General features: G+C 41.4%; 1 protein-coding gene across 3 annotated transcripts in view; it reads left to right on the top strand.

The window, feature by feature from the left end:
* dmap1 (DNA methyltransferase 1 associated protein 1) overlaps window positions 1–21,807 on the top strand; it is an 81,119-nt gene that overhangs the window by 40,461 nt on the left and 18,851 nt on the right. For all 3 annotated transcript variants that reach the window (XM_043699084.2, XM_043699086.2, XM_043699085.2), the window contains 2 exons: window positions 19,732–19,899; window positions 21,209–21,394. In XM_043699084.2, coding sequence (XP_043555019.1) covers window positions 19,732–19,899; window positions 21,209–21,394 — 354 coding nt within the window. The remainder of the gene's footprint in view (window positions 1–19,731; window positions 19,900–21,208; window positions 21,395–21,807) is intronic.

The following is a 21,807-nucleotide window of genomic DNA, read 5'->3' as shown; positions in this document are numbered from 1 at the left end:
CAGATACTGGAATTCAGAGTCTAGATTAGAGTGGTGCTGGAAAAGCACAGCAGGTCAGGTAGCATCTGAGGAGTAGGAAAATCGACGTTTTGGGCAAAAGCCCTTCATCAGGTCCCTACCATAGAGCAAGAAAGCCCAGGTTCAAGTCCCACCTCTTCCAGAGGTGTATGATCTCACTCTGGTAGATAAAATAGTTAAGAAGCCTTTATTAGTTGAGGCATGGAGTTTAAGAGCACAGTTATTATGCTGCAATTGTGTAAGATATTGGTTAGGCTGCATCTAGAATATTGTGTGAAGTTCTGGAATCCACAGTACAGGAGGGATGTTATAGCATTGAAGAGGTAAAAACAATGACTGCAGATGCTGGAAACCAGATTCTGGATTCGTGGTGCTGGAAGAGCACAGCAGTTCAGGCAGCATCCGAGGAGCAGTAAAATCGATGTTTCGGGCAAAAGCCCTTCATCAAGAATAAAGGTAGAGAGCCTAAAGCGTGGAGAGATAAGCTAGAGGAGGGTGGGGGTGGGGAGAAAGTAGCATAGAATACAATAGGTGAGTGGGGGAGGGGATGAAGGTGATAGGTCAGAGAGGAGGGTGGAGTGGATAGGTGGAAAAGGAGATAGGCAGGTAGGACAAGTCATGGGGACAGTGCTGAGCTGGAAGTTTAGAACTAGGGTGAGGTGGGGGAAATGAGGAAACTGTTGAAGTCCACATTGATGCCCTGGGGTTGAAGTGTTCCGAGGCGGAAGATGAGGCGTTCTTCCCCCAGGCGTCTGGTGGTGAGGGAGCGGCGATGAAGGAGGCCCAGGACCTCCATGTCCTTGGCAGAGTGGGACGGGGAGTTGAAATGTTGGGCCACAAGGTGGTGTGGTTGATTGGTGCGGGTGTCCTGGAGATGTGCCCTAAAGCGCTCTGCTAGGAGGCGTCCAGTCTCCCCAATGTAGAGGAGACCACATCGGAAGCAACGGATACAATAAATGATATTGGTGGATGTGCAGGTAAAACTTTGATGAATGTGGAAGGCTCCATTAGGGCCTTGGATAGAGGTGAGGGAGGAGGTGTAGACGCAGGTTTTGCAGTTCCTGCAGTGGTAGGGGAAGGTGCCAGGATGGGAGGGTGGGTTGTAGGGAGGGGGCGTGGACCTGACCAGGTAGTCACGGAGGGAACGGTCTTTGCGGAATGCGGAAAGGGGTGGGGAGGGAAATATATCCCTGGTGGTGGGGTCTTTTTGGTGGTGGCGGAAATGTCGGCTAATGATTTGGTTTATGCGAAGGTTGATAGGGTGGAAGGTGAGCACCAGGGGCATTCTGTCCCTGTTACGGTTGGAGGGGTGGGGTCAGAGAACATTTACCAGGATGTTAACTAGGTTGGAGGGTTTCAGTTATGAAGAGAGATTGGACAGACTTGGTTGTTTTCCTTGGAACGGAGGAGACTGAGGGGGGGGATCATGATTGAGATGTATAAAATAATGAGGGGCATAGACAGGAAAATAAAAATTCCTCTTGATGGAGGGATCAATGACCAGAGGGCATAGATTTAAGTTAAGGGCAGAAAGTTTAGAGAAGATGTGAGGAAAATATTTTTCGCCCAGAGGGTGGTGGGAATCTGGAATTCAGTGCCTGTTATGGTGGTAGAGGCAGAAGCCATCTAAACATTTAAGAAATACTTAGATATGCACTTGTGGTGCGAAAGCATACAAGGCAATGGGCCAAGTGCTGTAAAATGGGATTAGAATAGTTTTTGACTGGCGCAGATGCGATGGCCAAGAGAGCTGTTGTCTTATGACTTCAAGCGGATCATGCTTTCCCATTAGAATAGTGCAAATGTTATAGTAAGACCCTCCTTAGCAGAAACAAAAGATTAACGCATCTTACCATGATAGTCAAAATACGTTATATTGCTAAATTTTGTAAACAAAGTACCTTTTTAAACATGAAATGCTTTAAAATATGTAAAAATGTATGATATCTCCTACTTGCTGCTGATCCTGTTTCCCAAATCTCCCTCCCTACCCTGTTGATTGCTGCAAATCATCTTGTCCCTGACCCTCTGAGGTGCAATCTCTCTGCCTCCTTGACTCATCCTCTCACCAAACTTCATTCCCTGATTCAATGTTTTGCTCTTTCCCCTCTCCTGAGCCTTTGTGCCTTTTCCTGTTCAAAATCCAGATCTGATCTGAAGCCAGAATCATGGTGTGGATTTACAGTTTTTGAGGATGCAAACATGGCAATCACTTTTTTTTAAATGACAGTCAAAATTGCTCCTCTTGTTATTCATCAGTAAAACCTTGCTCACAGTGGTGGTTCAGGAAAAGGAAGTGGTGAGGGAAAGCATTCAAAAAGACATGAATTTTAACAGCTCCAGCTTAATATCAAACCATTGGGATCAGTACTTGCATAATGCTGAACTTCCAGCTTTGGATTTGTTTTGTATCTTGAACAATGAATACAGATTCAGGAGATGAAAGTAGTGGGAGGATGAGTCCAGGTATGGGATGTTAATCAAGAGACTAGTTTGTGAACACAGAGACTGCAGCTGGGGTAAGAGTGGTGTGGTGTGAGAGAGAGGGGGTGGAAGATCATGGTACAAATCTGATTGTGTGGCCCTTTGTCAGACTGGTAAGAAACCACATTAAAACAAATGTCGCTAAACGAGGTTACAGGCCTCATTGTTTCATGTTAATATCAGTGAGAAAATGTTAAAGGGGGCAAAATTAAATGTGGAATAACTTCTAAAGTATTACCTACAATTCAAACTGCATGTGTTCTTTATTCATAAATGATTTCTTCTATTACGAGCAATACGTATTATTGTTTGGTGGAGCAGATGGTCAGATGACCTGTGTCAACATGCAGGCCATTGCTGAATTAACCATTAACAGGCATATAAAAATTGTACGACTCAACTAGCTTTCTGATTTTGATATAAAAATTATTTATTTCCTACTTCTGGGTGAAGAACCACCACCTGTCAGAATCACTGTTCATATCATTCACAAACTGTCCCCTGCACACCAAGATTAGATTAGATTACATTACATTACAGTGTGGAAACAGGCCCTTCGGCCCAACAAGTCCACACCGACCTGCCGAAGCGCAACCCACCCATACCCCTACATTTACCCCTTACCTAACTCTACGGGCAATTTTAACGTGGCCAATTCACCTGACCTGCACATCTTTGGACTGTGGGAGGAAACCGGAGCACCCGGAGGAAACCCACGCAGACACGGGGAGAACGTGCAAACTCCACACAGTCAGTCGCCTGTCCCCAAAAATACTAATTGACCATTACTCTGTTGCCTATCACTCAATTTTTAAAAAATCCATGTTGGTAATATACTTGTATTTCATGAGCCATCACTTTCCTCACAAATCTGTAGTGTATCACTATCAAAAGCTTTCTAACCATGCATTAGTCTCATCAACCCTTTCTGTTACCTCTTCTAACAAAATCTCCAAGTTAATTAAATATGATTTACCCTTTAGAAGACCATGTTGGCTTTCCTATGTTAATTCACTTTATTCCATTGACTACTAATTTATCCACGATATTTGTTTCCAGAAGCTTTTTTACCATTGAAGTTAAACTGATTGGACTGTAATTGCTGGGCTTATCCTTGCAACCTTTTTTGAATAAGGGTATGATATTTTCGATTCTTCAATCTTTTTGCCACTTTCTTTCCCTCTTCTCCTTTTCCGAGTGCCTTGTACCCAGCAATATTTAACACCCAGAATTGCCCTTTCTTAAGCCAGGGCTTCATATTTGTAAATGGCAATCTGTAAATGTTTACTATATATATATTATCTGTACATTCATATAGATGCACAGTAATCTTGATTTAGACGTCATTCATTTCTCCCTTACTCCAACTTCACCTATTGACACACTATTCTCTATGGTCCTGCCAACTATCTCTTGACGTATTTTGTGAGCCCTTCTATTCTTCTCTAATATTCTCTCTTGATTCCTATACCTCTGCTAAGTTAGTCTAAAGCCCTCTCAGCAGCATTAGTAAAACGCTCTTCAAGGAACTGAGTGCTAGCCCTGTTTAGGTGCAACCCACCCGGCTTGTACACATACTGTCCTCCCTCGAGTCTGTCCCAGAGATCTAAAACTCTCGCTGAGAGTCATAGAGATGTACAGCACAGAAACAGACCCTTCAGTCCAATCAGTCCATGCCAATCATAATCTCAAACTAAATTAGTCCCACCTGCCCGAGCTTGGCCCATATCCCTCCAAACATTTCTTAGTCATGTACTTATCTAAATGTCTCTTAAACATAACTGCACCTGCATCCACATTTCCTCTGGTTAATTTCACCATGAACCATCTCTGTTTCTAAAAAAAAATTGCCTTTCATCTTTTTTTTAAAATCCTTCTCCTCTCACCTTAAAAATATGTCCCCGAGACTTGAAATCACCCACCCTAGGGAAAAGACACCTGCGATTCACATTATCCATACCCCTTGATGAAGGCATCCCTCAATTTCCTACGCTCTGGTGAAAAAAGGTCCCAACCTGTCCAGCCTCTCCTTATAACTCAAACCCTCCGTCCCTGGCAACATCCTGGTAAATCTCACCAAAGTCCTGTACAACCTCAACATAACATCCCAAATCCCACACTCAAAGGTCTGAGCAATGAACATGTTTAGCATGCTTACCTTCTTAACCACCCTATCTATGTGTGATGCAAACTTTAAAGAATTATGTGCCTGAACCCCAAGGTCTCTCTGTTCTGCAACACTACCTAGGGCCCTACCATTAATTGTATAATTCCTATCCTTGTTTGTTTTACCAAAATGCAGTACCTCACATTTATTCAAATTAAACCCCATCTGCCACAGCCCAATTGATTGAGATCTCTTTGTAATCATAGGAAACTTAATTCACTGTCAACTATGCCATCAATTTTGGTGTCATCCACAAGCTTATGAACGGTGTCTTCTATATTCAAATCTAAATCATTTAAATAAATGACAAAGAAAAGTGGACCCAGCACCAATCCCTGTGGAACCATGCTGGTGACAGGCTTCCAGTCTGAAAAACAAACCCCGTCCTCCATCTTCTGTGACCTGTCTTCAAGCCAATTTTGTATCCAGTTGGCAAGCTCACGCTGAATCCCATGTGATCTAATTTTATTAATTGGTTTACCATGCGGAACCTTGTCAAAGGCTTTACTCCAAGTCCACATAAACAACGTTTCCTGCTCTGTCCTCATCAATCTTCCTGGTTACTTCTTCAAAACACTCGATCAGGTTTGCGAGACCCAATTTCCCTTCCACAAAACATGCCGACTGTCCCTAATTATTCCTTGCCTCTCCAAATGCATATACATTCTACCTTTTCAGAATCATTTCCATCAATTTACCCACTGAAGTCAAACTCCCAGTTCTGTAGTTCCTAGGATTCTCCTAACACCCTTCTTAAGCAAAGGCATAACAGTAGACATTCTGCAGTCATCTCGTATCTCACCTGTAGTTATAGATGATATAAACCATTCTGCAACATCTTTCCAGCTCGTCATTCATCTGCTTTATCCTCCTATTTCTGTACTTTACCAACAATCATTAATAATGATGAATGGTATTGTAGAAATATTCATTGATACCTGGCCTACATTTATCCAGCAATCAAGATCACAAAAAAGAAGCAGATTATTTGGCTTTTATCACTTAGTTATCTATGGGACCATGCTGTGCACAAATTGATTGCCATATGCTCCTAAGTTACAACAAGCACTTAAAATCCTTGAGGCATCCTGAGTTCATAAAAGGCACTATAGGAATGCAAGTACTTGAGTCTTTATCCAGATTTTTAGCATAAATTTTGCTTTATAATTTTATTTGAGACCATAAGACATAGGAGTGGAAGTAGGGCCATTTGGCCGATCAAGTCCACTCCACAATTTAATCATGTCTGATGGGCATTTCAACTCCTCTTAACCCGCCGCTCCCCGTAGCCCTGAATTCCTTGCAAGATCAAGAATTTATCAATCTCTTCCTTGAAAACATTTAATGCCCCGGCCTCCACTGTGGTCCATGGCAATGAATTCCACAGGCCCACCACTCTCTGGCTGAAGAAATGTCTCCTCATTTCCATTCTAAATTGACCCCCTCTAATTCTAAGGCTGTGCCCATAGGTCCTAGTCTCCCCGCCTAACGGAAACAGCTTCCCAGCATCCACCATTTCTAAACCATACATTATCTTGTAAGTTTCTATTATATCTCCCCTCAACCTTCTAAACTCTAATGAATACAATCCTAGGATCCTCAGTCATTCATCGTATGCTGGCCTATCATTCCAGGGATCATCCGTGTGAATCTCCGCTGGACATGCTGCAGTGCCATTATGTCCTTCCTGAGGTGTGGGGCCCAAAGTATTCTAAATGGGACCTAACTAGAGTTTTATTAAGTCTCAGAAGCACATCGCTGCTTTTGTATTCCAACCCTCTTGAGACCAATGACAATATGACATTTGCTTTCTTAATCACGGATTCAACCTGCAAGTTAACTTTCAGAGAATCCTTGCCTGGCACTCCCAGATCCCTTTGAACTTGGGCTTTATGAATTTTCTCACCGTTTAGAAATAGTCCATGCCTGTGTTCTTTTTTCCAAAGTACAAGACCTCGCATTTGCTTATATTGAATTTCCTCAGCCAATTTCTGGACCACTCACCTAAATTGTCTAAATCTTTCTGCAGCCTCCCCACTTCCTCATTACTACCTGCCTGTCCATCTAACTTTGTATTATCAGCAGACTTTGCCAAAATGCCCACAGTCCCTTCATCCAGGTCATTAATATATAAAGTGAACAGCTGCGGCCCCAGCACTGAACCCTGCGGGACACCACTTGTCATCGGCTGTCATTCCGAAAAAGAACCTTTTATCCAAACTCTCTGCCTTCTGTCAAGACAGCCAATCCTCAGTTCATGCTACGAGCTCACCTTGAACACGATGGGCCCTCACCTTACTTAGCAGCCTCCCATGAGGCACCTTATCAAAGGCCTTGTGGAAGTCAAGGTAGATAACAGCCACTGGGTTTCCCAGTCTAACCTACTTGTTACCTCTTCAAAGAATTCTAACAGATTTGTCTGGCATGACCTCCCCTTACTAAATCCATACTGACTTGTTCTAATCCAATCCAACCATTAACAATGGATTATAGAATTTTGCCAACAACTGAGGTTAGGCTAATCGGCTATAAATTTTCATCTTTTGTTTTGATCCTTTCTTGAAGAAGGGGGTTAAAACAGCGATTTTCGAATCATCCGGGACTTTTCCCTGACTCCAGTGACTTTTAGAAGATCACAACCAATGCCTCACTATTGCCTCAACCACTTCCGTCAGAGCTCTAAGCTGTAGCTCATCAGGGCCAGGAGATTTATCAATCTTTAGACCTTTTAGCTTTTCTAGCGCTTTCTCTTTTGTAGTGGCTACTATACTTAACTCTGCCCCCGACTTTCCTTAATTGTTAGGATATTACTCATGTCTTCCACTGTGAAGACTGACACAAAGTACTTATTAAGTTCTTCAGCTGTTTCCTTATCTCCCATCACTAGCCTGCCAACATCAATTTGAAGCAGCCCAATGTCTACTTTTGCCTCTTGTTTGTTTCTTATGTATTAAAAGAAACTTTTACTACCATTTCTAATATTACTGGCTAGCCTACTTCATATTTGATTCTCTCCTTCCTTATTTCTCTCTTTGTTATCCTCTGTTTGTTTTTGTAGCCTTCCCAATCTTCTGATTTCCCAGTGCTCTTGGTCATTTTAAAGGATCTCTCTTTTCTTTGGTACATTTACTGACTTCCTTGGTCAGCCATGGCTGTCTAATCACCCCCTGGATAATCTTTCTTTTCTTTGGGATGAAGCTCTGTACTCTGTCCTCAACTGTACCCAGAAACCCCTGCCATTGTTGCTCTACTGTCTTCCCTGCTAGCCTCTGCTTTCAGTCACTTTTCATCAGTTCCTCTCTCCTGCCCCTATAACTATTTTTATTTAACTGTACCACCATTACATCTAATTTTGTCTTCTCTCTTTGACTGAATTCTACCATATTATGATCGCTGCCACCTAAGTGTTCCCTTACTTTAAGATCTTTTATAAAGTTTGGTTCCCCTCCCCCCACCTTGTCTCAATCACAACCCACGAACTCAGCACCACCTTCCTAACCTGCAATCTTCTTCCTGACCTCTCCACCTCCACCTCCATCCCACCCCCACTCTGGCCTATCACCCTCACATTAACCTCCTTCCACCTATCGCATTTCCAACGCCCCTCCCCCAAGTCCCTCCTCCCTATCTTTTATCTTAGCCCGCTTGGCACACTTTCCTCATTCCTGAAGAAGGGGTCATGCCCGAAACGTCGATTCTCCTGCTCCTTGGATGCTGCCTGACCTGCTGCGCTTTTCCAGCAACACATTTTCAACTCCTCATCATATAGCACTAAGTCCAGAATAGCCTGCTCCCTTATGGGTTTCATCACACGTTGTTCCAAAAGCCATCCTGTAAGCATTCCATGAATTCCCTTTCTTTGGATCCACCGGCAACATTATTCACCCACCTTGCATTTTGAAGTCCCCCATGATCACCGTGACCTTGCCTTTCAACATGTCCTATCTATTTCCCGGTTCTGCCCACTGTTAGGAGGTCTGTACTGCTTATCTTTCCATTTAACTCCATACTCCCTGTCAAGGATTTAATCAAGGATAAAATAGATTTGAGAAGCCAGTAGCAAATGAACATTTCTCACATGTTAGTTGCAGTTTTTCCTTAATAAAATGTCAACTCCCCAACCCAACCTTCAGTTTCCACCAAAGCTGGTTACATAGTAATATTCCAAATCAACAGCGCATTTTCCCCCAAAATATATATTGGCCAGATTTTTCAAAGATTGGCAATCAGACCCAGATTCTGTTATCCTGGTAGATCTCTTGTAGGGTAGAACAATCAGAAAAGGTAAACCACCACACTTTTTCACAGCAGTCAGTTGCCATACGCTCAGATTTCTCGTAAAGATAAAGTGAGTGATATTAGAAGAAAATACTGATGTCAACAGTCATAAAGGTTAGGTTTAAGAAAGAAAAGAGAAGCTCATGGCAGATACCAATAGTTCTTTACAGCAGAGTCCTTAGAACTCTTTAAAAAGTGTGGGGCAAATCCGGAAAGCAAAGAATGTATGAGAAAGCATTAACAGGTAGGATAAAGGAAAACCGAAAAGGATTTTTTAAAAAATGCATAAAAAGCAAGAGAATATGTTGGGAAAGATTAGGGACTGGTGCAAAAATAAAACTGGAAAAACAACTGACTCATAGCCTACAATAGAAATTAGGAATAGTATTAGATCCAATGAGGAGACATGTAAAATTGCCAGAAAAAAAGCAGCAAGCAATATGAGCGTTTTAGAATTTGACAGAAGAGGATAAAAGCTTTGATCAATCGAAGAAAATAAAGTGTGATAGTAACATTGCAGAGAATGTAAAAACTGACCATAAAAGCTTCTATAAATATGTGAAGAGAAAAAAAGATTAATAAAGAAAAGTGTACGTCCCTTACAGTCATAAACTGGGAAATTATAATAGGAGCAAAGAACATAGAACATTACAGCGCAGTACAGGCCCTTTGGCCCTCAATGTTGCGTCGACCTGTGGAACCAATCTGGAGCCCATCTAACGTACACTATTCCATTCTCGTCCATATGCCTATGCAATGACCATTTAAATGTCCTTAAACTTACCGAGGAGAAAGTGAAGACTGCAGATGCTGGAGATCAGAGCTGAAAATGTGTTGCTGGAAAAGGACTTTGGATGCTGCCTGACCTGCTGTGCTTTTCCAGCAACACATTTTCAGCTCTTAAACTTACCGAGTCTACTACTGCTGAAGACACTGCATTCCATGCTTCTACTACGCTCTGAATAAAGAAACAACCTCTGACATCTGTCCTATATCTGTCACCCCTCGTGCTAGCCATCACCATTCGAGGTAAAAGGCTCTCACTGTCCACCCTGTCTTAAACCTCTGATGATCTTATACGTCTCAATTAAGTCACCTCTCAACCTTTTTCTCTCTAATGAAAACAGCCTCAAGTTCCTCAGCCTTTCCTCATAAGACCTTCTCTCCATACCAGGCAACATCCTAGTAAATCTCCTCTGAACTCTTTCCAAAGCTTCCACATCCTTCCTATCTTGCAGTGACCAGAACTGTAAGCAGTACTCCAAATGTGGCTGCACCAGAGTTTTGTACAGCTGCAACATGATCTCGTGGTTCCGAAACTCAGTCCCTCTACCAATAATAGCTAACGCACCGTGTGCCTTCTTAACAACCCTATCAAGCTGGGTGGCAACTTTCAAGGATCTATGTACTTGGACACCAAGATCTCTCTGCTCATCTACACTACCAAGAATCTTACCATTAGCCCAGTACTCTGCATTCCTGTTACTCCTTCCAAAGTGAATCACCTCACACTTTTCCATTTGCCATCTCTCAGCCCAGCTGTGCAGCTTACCTATGTCTCTCTGTTAACCTACAACATCCTTCGTCACTGTCCACAACTGTATTGACCTTAGTGTGATCTGCAAATTTACTAACCCATCCTTCTATGCCCTCATTCAGATCATTTATAAAAATGACAAACAACAGTGGATCCAAAACAAATCCTTGCAGGACCTCACTAGTAGCTGAACTCCAGGATAAATATTTCCCATCAACCACCACCCTCTGTCTTCTTTCAGCTAGCTAATTTCTGATCCAAACCACTAAATCTTCCTCAATCCTATGTCTCCGTATTTTCTGCAGTAGCCTATCATGGGGAACCTTATCAAATGCCTTACTGAAATCCATATACACCACATCAACCGCTTTACCCTCATCTACCTCAAAGAACTCACTGAGGTTTGTGAGGCATGACCTACCTTTCACAAAACAGTGTTATCAACTTATTCCTCTCTAGATGATTATAAAGTCCTATCTGTTATAACTCTTTCCAGTACTTTAACCACAACCGAATTAAGGCTCACTTGTCTATAATTTCCAGAGTTGTCTCTACTTTCTCTCTTGAACAAAGGAACAACATTTGCTATCCTCCAGTCTTCTGACACTTTTCCTGTAGACAATTACAACATAAAGATCAAAGACAAAGGCTCGGCAATCTCCTCCCTGGCTTCCCCGAGAATCCTAAGATAATGGCAGAATAATTGAACATGGAAGGCAAATAGCAGAATAATTGAACATGGACTTCAGTCCATCTTAAGAAAAGACAGCATAGATAACCCAGAAATGTTACAGAACCAAGGATTTAGTGAGAGGGAGGAATTGAGGGAAATTGGTATTAGAAAGAAAGTAGTATTAGGAAATGTAATAGTGTTCCAAAACTGACAAATTCACATGGCCTGATCATCTGCACCCAGAGGACTAAAGGGAAGTTGCCCTGGAAATAATAAATGGATTGGTGGTCAAATTTCTATTGTCTGTGGAGCAGTTCTTACAGATTGAAGGGCGGGAAAAGTAACCCCCTTATTTAAAAAGGGAGGGAGAGATAAAGAAACTTGAACTACTGAGCAGTTAGCGTCACATCAGTAGTGGTGCAAATGTATAATCACTTATAAAAGTCATGATAACACAGCACTGGAATGCATTGACAGGACTGGACAGAGCCAGCATGGGTTTATGAAAGGCAAATCATGTTTAACAAATTTACTGGAATTTTTTGAAGATGTAACTAGCAGAACAGATGAAGAAGAACCAGTGGAGGTGGTGTATTTAGATTGGGTAATATGTTGGCATGAATTGAGAATTGATTGACAGACAGTGAACAAAGAATGGGGAATAAATGGATCTTGTAACTAGTGGGGAACCACGAGGATCCTAGCTATTCAGTGGGCCCGAGCTTTTCAGTAGATATGAGCTAGACAAGGGTATCAAATGCAGCATTTCCAAGTTTGATGACACAAATCTGGGTGAGGTTGTGAGAACAATACAAGGAGTCTTCATGGTGATTGAAACAAGTTGAATTAGTGGGCAAACACATAGCAGATTGAGGTATGATATGTCTAAATATTAAGTTTCATGTGAAAAACCAGCTGAGTATTACTTAAACAGTGATATATTGGGAAACTTCAATGTGCAGGGAATCTTGGTGTCCTTGTTCACCAGGCAGTGAAAGTAGACAGGCAGGTGCGGCAAGTAATTAGGAAGGCAAATGGTATATTGGCCTTCATTGCAACAGGATTTGAATTAGGGATGTTTTAACTGCAGTTATACAGGGCCTTGGTGAGCCCATAGCTGGAATACTGCATGCAGTTTTGGTCTCTCAACCTAAGGAATCATATGCCTGCCATAGAAGGAGTGCAGCAGGGGTTCACTAGGCTGATAAAGGATCTGTCCTGTGAAGAGACACTAGAGTTTAGAAGGATGAGACGGGATCTGACCAAAAAAATTTTTAAATCCTCCCTGGCCACTGGTGAGGTGGAGGGCTGCTACCATTGTCCAGTTCTTACGAAAGGGAGGATGGGTGGACCAGGAAATTACTGGCCTCTCAGTCTAACCTTTATGTAGGGGAAGTTATGAGAAAGAAATCTGAGGATAAAAATATACCTGCACTTGCAGAGTCACAATGATTTGTTAAAGAAAGTTTGAGTTAAAAAAAAAAATTGATTTCAATTTTTTGCTAAAGTAAGAGGCATGTTGATTTAGATAATTGATATGCTCTTCATGGACATTAGCAAAGCTATTGTTAAGGTCCCATATGGCAGACTGGTCAAGAAACAAAGGTCCATTGGCATCCAAGGCAAAGTAGCACATTGGATCCATGAGAGACAAGAAGCAGAGGGTGATAGTAAATTGATGTTTCTGTGACCGGAAGTCTGTTTCCAGTGGGATTCTGCAGGACTTGGGTGCTAGGCACCTGTTGTTTGTGGTGTACAGTAATGATTTGGACTTAATGTATGGATCAGAAAAGATTTACAAGGATGTTGATAGGATTGGAGAGTTTGAGCTATTGGGCCAGGCTGAATAGGTTGTTTTTTTTCTCTGGATCATCGGAGGCTGAGGGGTTCCTTATAGAGGTTTATAAAATCACGAGGGGCATGGATAGGGTACATAGCCAAGATCTTTTTCCCAGGGTAGGGGAATCCAAAACTAGAGGGCATAGGTTTAAGGTGAGAGGGACAAGATTTAAAAGGGATCTAAGGGGCAACTTTTTCATGTAGAGGGTGGTGTGTAAATGGAAGGAGCTGCCAGAGGAAGTGGTGGGCGCAGGTACAGTTACAACATTTAAAAGTCATCTGGATGGGTACATGAATAGGAAGCGTTTAGAGGGATATGAGCCAAATGCTGGCCAATGGCACTAAATCGGTTTAGGATATCTGGTCAGCACGGATGAGTCGGACTGAAGGGTCTGTTTCCTTTCTGTATAATTCTCTGACTCTATGTATGGGATATAATCAAGATGTTGTGGATGACAAAAAATTGGTGAGGTCATAAATAGTGAAAAAGATATCTGCACGTGCAGGTGTTTTTTAATGGTCTGGTTAACTTCGTAGAGCACTAGCAAATGGAATCCAAACCAGAAATGCTTGAGGTAATGTGCTGGGCAGCTAACGAGACAAGGAGTTGCACTTTAAACGAGAGGACCCTGGAAAGTACTGAAAGTCAAAGGGATGTCAGTGTGCATATAAAGAACAAAACAGCACAGGAATAGGCCTTGGGCCCACCAAGCCTGCCCTGACACATTTTGCCCTTCCATACTAAAGCTGTTATCATGTGCAGGATCTGTATTCCTCTATTCCCCTCCTTTTCACGTATTCGTCCAAGTGTTTCTTGAATGCAGTTGTTCTATCTGCTTTCACCACCTCCTCTGGCAGTTCTGGCAGAGGTATTGATATAGAGTCAGAAGTAGAATCGATGTAGTTAGAGTTGCCAGAGGGGAAAAAAGATTCTGATGGGAGTTGTATTCAGGCCTCCAAGCAGTATCCGCAGATTCCAGAAGGGAGTATGGCAGGTAGGTAAAGGGAAGGTTAAGAAAGCATATGGGATATTTGTATTCCAAAACTTGATGATTATAAAGGGAAGAGAAGGGAGATTAGTCTGGAACCCTATTTAAAAATGAGGTAAATACACTTCCTGTGGCTCATGGACTTGAGATATTGAGCTCAGTGATCAGCCATGATCATGATTAATGGCAGAACAGGTTTGAGAGGTTGAATGGCCTACTCCATTTCTTATTTTCTATGTTTCTTAATTAGTATAGAACCTTGGTTAGGTCACAGTTGAAGTACTGCATACAGTTCTGGTCACTAAATTATTGTAAAGGTGTTCTTACATTAGAGAAGGTGTGGATGAAATTTACCAGGATGCTGTCTGGAGGGTCTGAGAGAGGAAAGATTGCATAAGCTGGGGTTATTTAATTGGACCAGCTAAGGTTGAGATGGGGTCTCGTAGAGGTCTGTAAGATTGAGGGGCATAGATAGTGAGGGTAGGAAGGCACATTTTCCATTAGTAGAGGTATTAATAATCAGCAAGCCTAGATTTAAGGTAAGAGGTAAAGGCTAAGAAGAAAGTTGATGAGGTTCAGAAAATACCATCAGACCTGTAGCAACTTGCTTTTTATGCATGATAAAGGTAATAATCTCTGGATGACTACCTGAGCCATGAGCAAACTGACAGGGGCTCACCAAGATTAAAGAGGTAAACTAGTGTCCCAGAGATTGGTATGGGAGAAACAGGTTTGAATTCATGGAACATTGGCACCAGTATTGGGCAAGGAGAGAGAACTGTTTCAATGGGAGGGCTCCATCTGAATTATTCTGTGACCAGTGTCCTGGCAAATTGCAAAACTAGAGCTGATAGAGCTTTAAATTAAATAGTGTTAGGGGGTGGGTGCTTTGGTACAGCATGGACAATTATGGAAAATGTTAAAGTGGGGTTGGGCTCAGCAGTGGTTATTAAAGTTTCCAAAACAAGTAATCGGACAGAGAATTTGGAAAGGGTCAGGAGTCTAACTTCAGGCACAGATAGGGGACAACAATGAGAAGGAGGGTAGTCAATGCAGGATTGAGGATGTTGTACTTAAATGCATGCAGTAAATAAAACAAAGTAAACTGAGCTTGTAGCGCAGATTGAAATTGACAGGTATCATGATGTGGGTATCACAGAGATGTGGTTGCAAGGAGATCGGGTGGAAACTAAATATTCAAGCATACATGTCCTTTTGAAAGGAGGGGCAGAGGGGTGGGTTTGTCTTGTTCGTAAGAAATTGAATTAAATTGATAATGAGACTTGATATAAAGTCAGAAGCCATAAAATCTGTGTGGGTAGAGTTGGGAAACCGCAAAGGGAAAAAGATTCTGTTGGGAGTTGTGTACAGGCCTCCAAGCAGTAGTCAGAGTTTGGGAAGAAAATAAATCAGGAAATAGTGCCTTGCTTACATGCCTTTTCTATTACGTTAATCATGGGAGATTTCAATATGCATGTGAATTGGGAAACTTCAAGTTGGTAGTGGATTTCAAGAAAAAGGATTTTGGAATATCTACAAGATTTTTTTGATCAGCTTGTCATAGAGCTATCTTGGGAATAGGCAGTTCTGGATTTGGTGATGTATAATGAGGCAGACTTGATTAGCTTGTTTAAGGTGAAGGAATCCCCAAGGGACAGTGACTGTAATAACATAAATTCACCCTGTAGTTTAAGAGAGAGAAGATGGAATCAGATACAATGGGATTACAATTGAGTGAAGGTAACTGCAAAGACATGAAAGAGGAGCAGAGTTGATTGGAAGAATAGCCTAGCAGAGAAGATGCAGCAATGGCAGGAGTTTCTGGGGTAATTTGGGAGGCACAGCAGAAATTCTTCCCAAGGAATAAGAAACATACTGAGGGCTGAGGGGAGGATGAGGCAACCATGACTGACAAGATGAAACAGACACAGCATAAAAGCAAATGAAAAAGCATAGAAGATTAGTGAGAAACCTTTAAAAATTAGCAGAGGATAACTGAAAAAGCAATAAAGGGGAAGATGATGAAATGAGAGTATGGTAATTAGTAAAATAAATGAAGATTGCAAGAGCTTTTTAAATATCTAAAAGGAAAGAGAGAAGCAAGAATGGACATTGGACCATTGGAAAATGAAGCTGGAGAATTAGTAAAGGGGAACAAAGAAGTGGCGGAGGAACTGAATAGGTACTTTACGTAAATTTTCACAGAGGAAGACACCCTTCTTAAACAGTGGCACCATGTTTGCCAACCTCCAGTCTTCCGGCACCTCACCTGTGACTATCGATGATGGATTCCTGAAGAAGGGCTTATGCCCGAAACGTCGATTCTCCTGCTCCTTGCATGCTGCCTGACCTGCTGCGCTTTTCAAGCAACACATTTTTCAGCTCTGATCTCCAGCATCTGCAGTCCTCACTTTCTCCCACTATCTATGATACAAATATCTCAGCAAGAGGCCCAACAATCACTTCTCTAGCTTCTCACAGAGTTCTCGGGTACACCTGATCAGGTCCTGGGGATTTATCCACCTTTACCCGTTTCAAGACATCCAGCACTTCCTCCTCTGTAATCTGGACATTTTGCAAGATGTCACTATCTATTTCCCTACAGTCTATATCTTCTATATCCTTTTCCACAGTAAATACTGATGCAAAATATTCATTTAGTGTCTCCCCCATTTTCTGCGGCTCTACACAAAGGCCGCTTTGCTGATCTTTGAGGGGCCCTATGACATCTTTATGACTCTATGACCAGCAGCATACTGAGATTTGGGGGCAGAGGTGAGTGCAGTGGCCAACAATAAAGAGAAGGTAATAGAAACAAAGTTGCAGGAGAAACTCAGCACATCTGGCAGCATCCGTGAAGAGAAATCTGAGTTAGCTTTCTGGTCTCGTGACCCTTCCTTAGCACTGATGGTAGCTAGGAAAATGTCGGTTTATACACATAAGATAGGGTCGGGGGAAGGGGCAAGGAGTAAACGATAAGTGGGGATAGAGCCCAGAGAGAGAACAGTTGGACAGACAAAGGAGTGGATAACGATCTGGTTAGGAGAGTGAATAGCTGTTAATGGAGACTGTTAGTGATTAACAACAGGTAATGTGTAATGACAAACTATGTGATAACAAGGCCTAATATGTGGATTATGGGGCTAGGACGTAGGAGAGCTCAGGCCCTAAAACTATTGAATATGATATTGAGTCTGGATGGCTGCAGGGTCCCTGATAAAGTATGAAAGAAATAATAGCTAAAAAGAAACCCCATATTTATGAGAATACATTTTGTATTAATAAAATTACTTTTAATAAAGGGCTAAGTGAGGTGACCATGAGAATGAATGTATCCAAGCAAAAATTATCAGTTAGGAGAAAGTGAGAGACTGCAGATGTGAGAGATCAGAGTCGAGAGTGTGGTGCTGGAAAAGCACCATAGGTCAGGCAGATTCCTGATGAAGGAAACATCAATTCTCCTGCTCCTCAGATGCTGCCTGACCTGTTGTGCTTTTCCAGCACCACTCTCTCAACAAAGATTATCAGTTGAAACTTTATTGCTGGAACAGCACAGCAGGTCAGGCAGCATCCAGGGAACAGGAGATTCGACGTTTCGGGCACAGGCCCTTCTTCAGGTCCTGTTTCCCAGAAACTTGCCATAACAAGTTGCTATGAAATCATGATGCAATGACCAGGACCAGATAGTTCCCTAGCTTCTGACGTACATAGTTTTGAATAGTTAGTTTGTTTAACGTGTGAAAGAACCCTAATAGAATTAACAGCTTTGTTCCCTAGCTTCTGATGTACATAGTTTTGAACAGTTAGTTTATGTATGAAAGAACCCTAATAGAATTAACAGCTTTGTTCCTATCTCATTCCCATACATTTATGCAAATAATGCAAAATGTCAGCGGCTTTGTATAACAATACTAAATTTATTGATTATCTAATGAGAACCTGATTAATAAATAAACATTTTATGGTGTGAATTAGAGAAAAATAAGATAGAGCACACTATGGGTATAAAATGCTGTCTCTTTACTATGTTTGAGAGATCATTTATTGGCATTTTCTCTGGTAACCTAGATTTTTTTTGTATATTGATCGCTCGTTGGCTTAATAACAATATAAGGCATAATCTTCCAGCTCGTGCTGGAACACTGCAATAGACCTGAGACAGATGTTGGCCAGGAAACAAGGTGGCGTGTTAAAGTGCTATGCAACTGGAATTTCAGGGGTTTTTTTGTGGGCAGAGTGTAGATGTTCTGTGAAGTAGTAATCCAGTCTACGCTTTATTACCCCAATGTAGAGACCACATTGTGAGCAGTGAATGCAGTAGGCAAAATTGTGTGAAATGCAGGTAAAGTGCTGCTTCACCTGGTAAGTATGTTTGGGCCCTTGGATAGTGAAGATGGAGAAGGTAAATGGTTGGGCTTTACACGTTTGGCAGTTGTGGGGGAAGGTGTCATGGGACTGTGGGGAGGTGTTGGGAGTGAAGGAAGAGTGCAGCACGGTGTCCTGGAGGGAAGGGTTCCTTTAGAAAGCAGACAAGAGAGGGGAGGCTGAAAGATCTGAAGGTGGATAAACTACCCAAGTTCCAGAGTTCTGAAGGAGATTGCTGAGGAGATTGGTGAGGCATTTGTGGTAATTTTTCAGAATGACTGGAGTCAGGGAGATTCCCAGATGATTGGACTTGCCCAGAGTCTAATATAACATCTCTGTTGAAGAAGGGAGGGAAGAAGAAGACATGGAAACGGTAGTCCATTAGTGTGACCTTGATCCTTGGTATAATTTTAGAGTCCATTGCTCTAAGGATGAGATTCTGGAGTTCTTGGAAGTCCATGATAACATAGGGTAGGGTCAACTTAGTTTTATCAAGGGGAGGTTATGCCTGACAAATTTGTTAGAATTCTTTGGGGAGGTAATGAGCAAGTTTGACAGAGGAAAGCCAGTGGTCATGGTCTGTTTGGATTTCCAGAAGGCCTTTGACAAGTGCTGTTCTGGAGGCTGCTAAATAAAATAAAAGTCCATGGTATTAAGAGACAAGATACTGGCATGGATACAAGATTGGTTGATTGGCAGAAGGCAGAGAGTGGGGATCAAGGGTTTTTTTTTCCAGGATGGCAGCCGGTGACTAATGGAATTCTGTAGGGGTACATGTTGGGACCACAAGCACTCATGTTGTATATTAACAGTCTGGATGACAGAACTGTTGCAAGGTTTGCAGGTGACATATGGTTAGTGGAGGCAGCAGAAGGGCCTGGATAGGCTATCAGCGTATGAACAGAAGTGGCAAATGGAATACAATGAGGGGAAATTTTGTGGTTGTGCACTTTGGTAGGAAGAATAGAGGTGTAGACTGTCTTCTAATCTAAAGCCTAAAGGGACTTGGAAATCCTAGTTTAGGATTCTCTTAAGGTTGACGTGCAGATTCACTTGGCAGGTAGAAAGGCAAATCCAATGTTAACATTCATTTCAAGAGGACTAGAATACAAGAGCAGAGGTGTATTGCTGATTAGTAAGATAATAAAGGAGAAGGCAAGAAAATGGAGTTGAGAAATATATCAGCTATGATTGCTGGAATAGACTCAGTGGGGCTGAATAGTCTAATTCTGCTCCTACGTATTATGGTCTAATGGATATGTTGTTATCTTGTGTGCTGATTCTGCTTGTAATCCTTATTCATGAGCTGTTCATTCATACAAAATAAATAAACTTTTGATGCATTTAGCACGTGCAATTTGTTTTTTTAATATCTTGATAGAAACGTTCAGTGGAAGATTTGAAAGAACGGTATTATAGTATTTGTGCAAAGTTAACGAAGATCCGTGCTCCACCTGGTTCTGATCCCAAACTCTCTGTCTTTGACGCTGGACATGAGAGACGGAGAAAAGAACAGCTTGAAAGACTGTACAACAGAACACCAGAGCAGGTAAAAATAATCCAGCATAACGTAGTACATTGGAAAGAGAAAACATCTAATACAGAGGAACCTCGATTATCCGAAGGACACAGGCGGGGAGTATTTCGTTCAGTTAATCGAATACCGGATAATATAGTTAGCCAAGCATCGGGACCTTGTGATCTTGCTCAGATAATCCAAAACTAAATGCCGGATAATCGAGGTTCCTCTGTATTAGTCAGCAAACAACTGTAAAATACAAAATCTAATAAATGGAACAAACTGGTTATCAAGCAGGAATCAGTAAAAGATGTGAGGAGATTTTGGCTTTTGTAGGAATTGTAGTAGAGGCAAAGTTGGCATAGTCCTATTGAATCATTGGGCTGCTCTTTAATTAGAGACAGAGATGACTGCTGGTGGTTTAACTTGAGGGACACATCTTGGGCAAAGGGAGAGGTTGACAAAGAGTGTCCTTGGTAAACTCAGATGGTGCAGGAATTGAACCCATGCTGTCGTCATTACTCTGCATCACAAACCAGTTATCCCGCTAGCTAAGCTAACTGAATCCAAAGAGGATGTGGTAAGATCAAGTAGTTTAGAGTTTTTAAAATCAAAGAGAGGTGCAAGAAGATAAAAGTAATAACTGCTAAAGAAAAGTGCATTGTGTTTCAGCACCTTGTACTGTCACAGGAGCATGAAGTATTGAATTATTTCAGAGGGCAGAAATATAGAGGGAGATCAGTAATTCCAGATTAAACATTGTTTTAGAAACGGCTAGGATTAGAAGATATTTTCACATTTTCAAAGTGCCTGTTAATTCGTTTATATGATAAATATCTTTCAAGATTTTGTTTTTAATCATGTAGCACTCAGCAATAACACATGGTCAAGCTTATTTAACGTATACGTTTTCTGTGCTGGTTAGTCGATGTTAAATGGACAAAATTAAAGGTGACAGTCTTAAACTTGAATAAGAAACCAGTGTTACAGCTACTGCTTACTAAATGTAACTATAATTGCTGAATGAGGACAACATTATGTTTGCTCCTGTACATAATCATCAATACCTGATATTCAACTGTACATGAACAATTGCGATTTGTATAAACTACCATAAAAAACTTGTTGGCTGTGAACTTGAACCTATCAACTTAAGGAAGTGAAATTTAAAGAGAAAATAGAAAAAGAATTGCAGTTTGAAAATGAACTTTACTCCCATTCCAGCAAACAAATCTCTGTGCAGCTTTTTTTTAAAAAAACTTGTCAATCTAGGATATTATGCAACTTGCCCACTAGGGGTCAGCATTGTTTTGATATAATATTCAACTCTTGTTTGTAGGTAGCTGAAGAAGAGTATTTAATACAAGAACTAAGAAAAATTGAAATGAGGAAAAAAGAAAGAGAAAAGAAAACACAAGATTTGCAGAAACTCATCACAGCTGCAGATAATACGACAGAAATGCGTCGGGCAGAGCGCAAGGCAGCAAAAAAGAAATTGCCGCAGAAAAAAGAAACAGAAAAACCAGTAAGTGCTGATATACATGTTGTTTTAAAAGTACAAGAACATGCTTGAATAGACTATTTGAGCATTTTATATCACACAAGTCTGTTTCAATTGGAAATGATGCAAAGCAAAGGAAAGGAATTTAAATCCTTGTGTTTTTTTATTAATTGTTGCTCAAACTTGATGCTGATCTGCTTCTCCCAGCATCTATTTTTAGTAAACCTAGTCCATTGTCATAGTTACAAGTAATCCAGTGGCATTTAATTACTTCAGACAGGATTGCTACAAGTCTGAATGACAGATTCATAACTCTTATGTCTAAAATTACACTTACTGCTTTAAACATTGCTTCAGTCAGTATTGCTAATACTTGCATTTATATTTTGTATGCTGCACAGCACCTGTTATCTCTTAGCTTGAATAATTGCATCAAT

The sequence above is a fragment of the Chiloscyllium plagiosum genome, unplaced genomic scaffold (genome assembly GCF_037043375.1).
Source record: "Chiloscyllium plagiosum isolate Xiang-an unplaced genomic scaffold, Cpla_swu_hap1 HiC_scaffold_9, whole genome shotgun sequence".
NCBI classification, from domain to species: domain Eukaryota; kingdom Metazoa; phylum Chordata; class Chondrichthyes; order Orectolobiformes; family Hemiscylliidae; genus Chiloscyllium; species Chiloscyllium plagiosum.
Note: the sequence above shows the minus strand (reverse complement) of the source record. Positions and strands in the feature narration are given on the sequence as shown.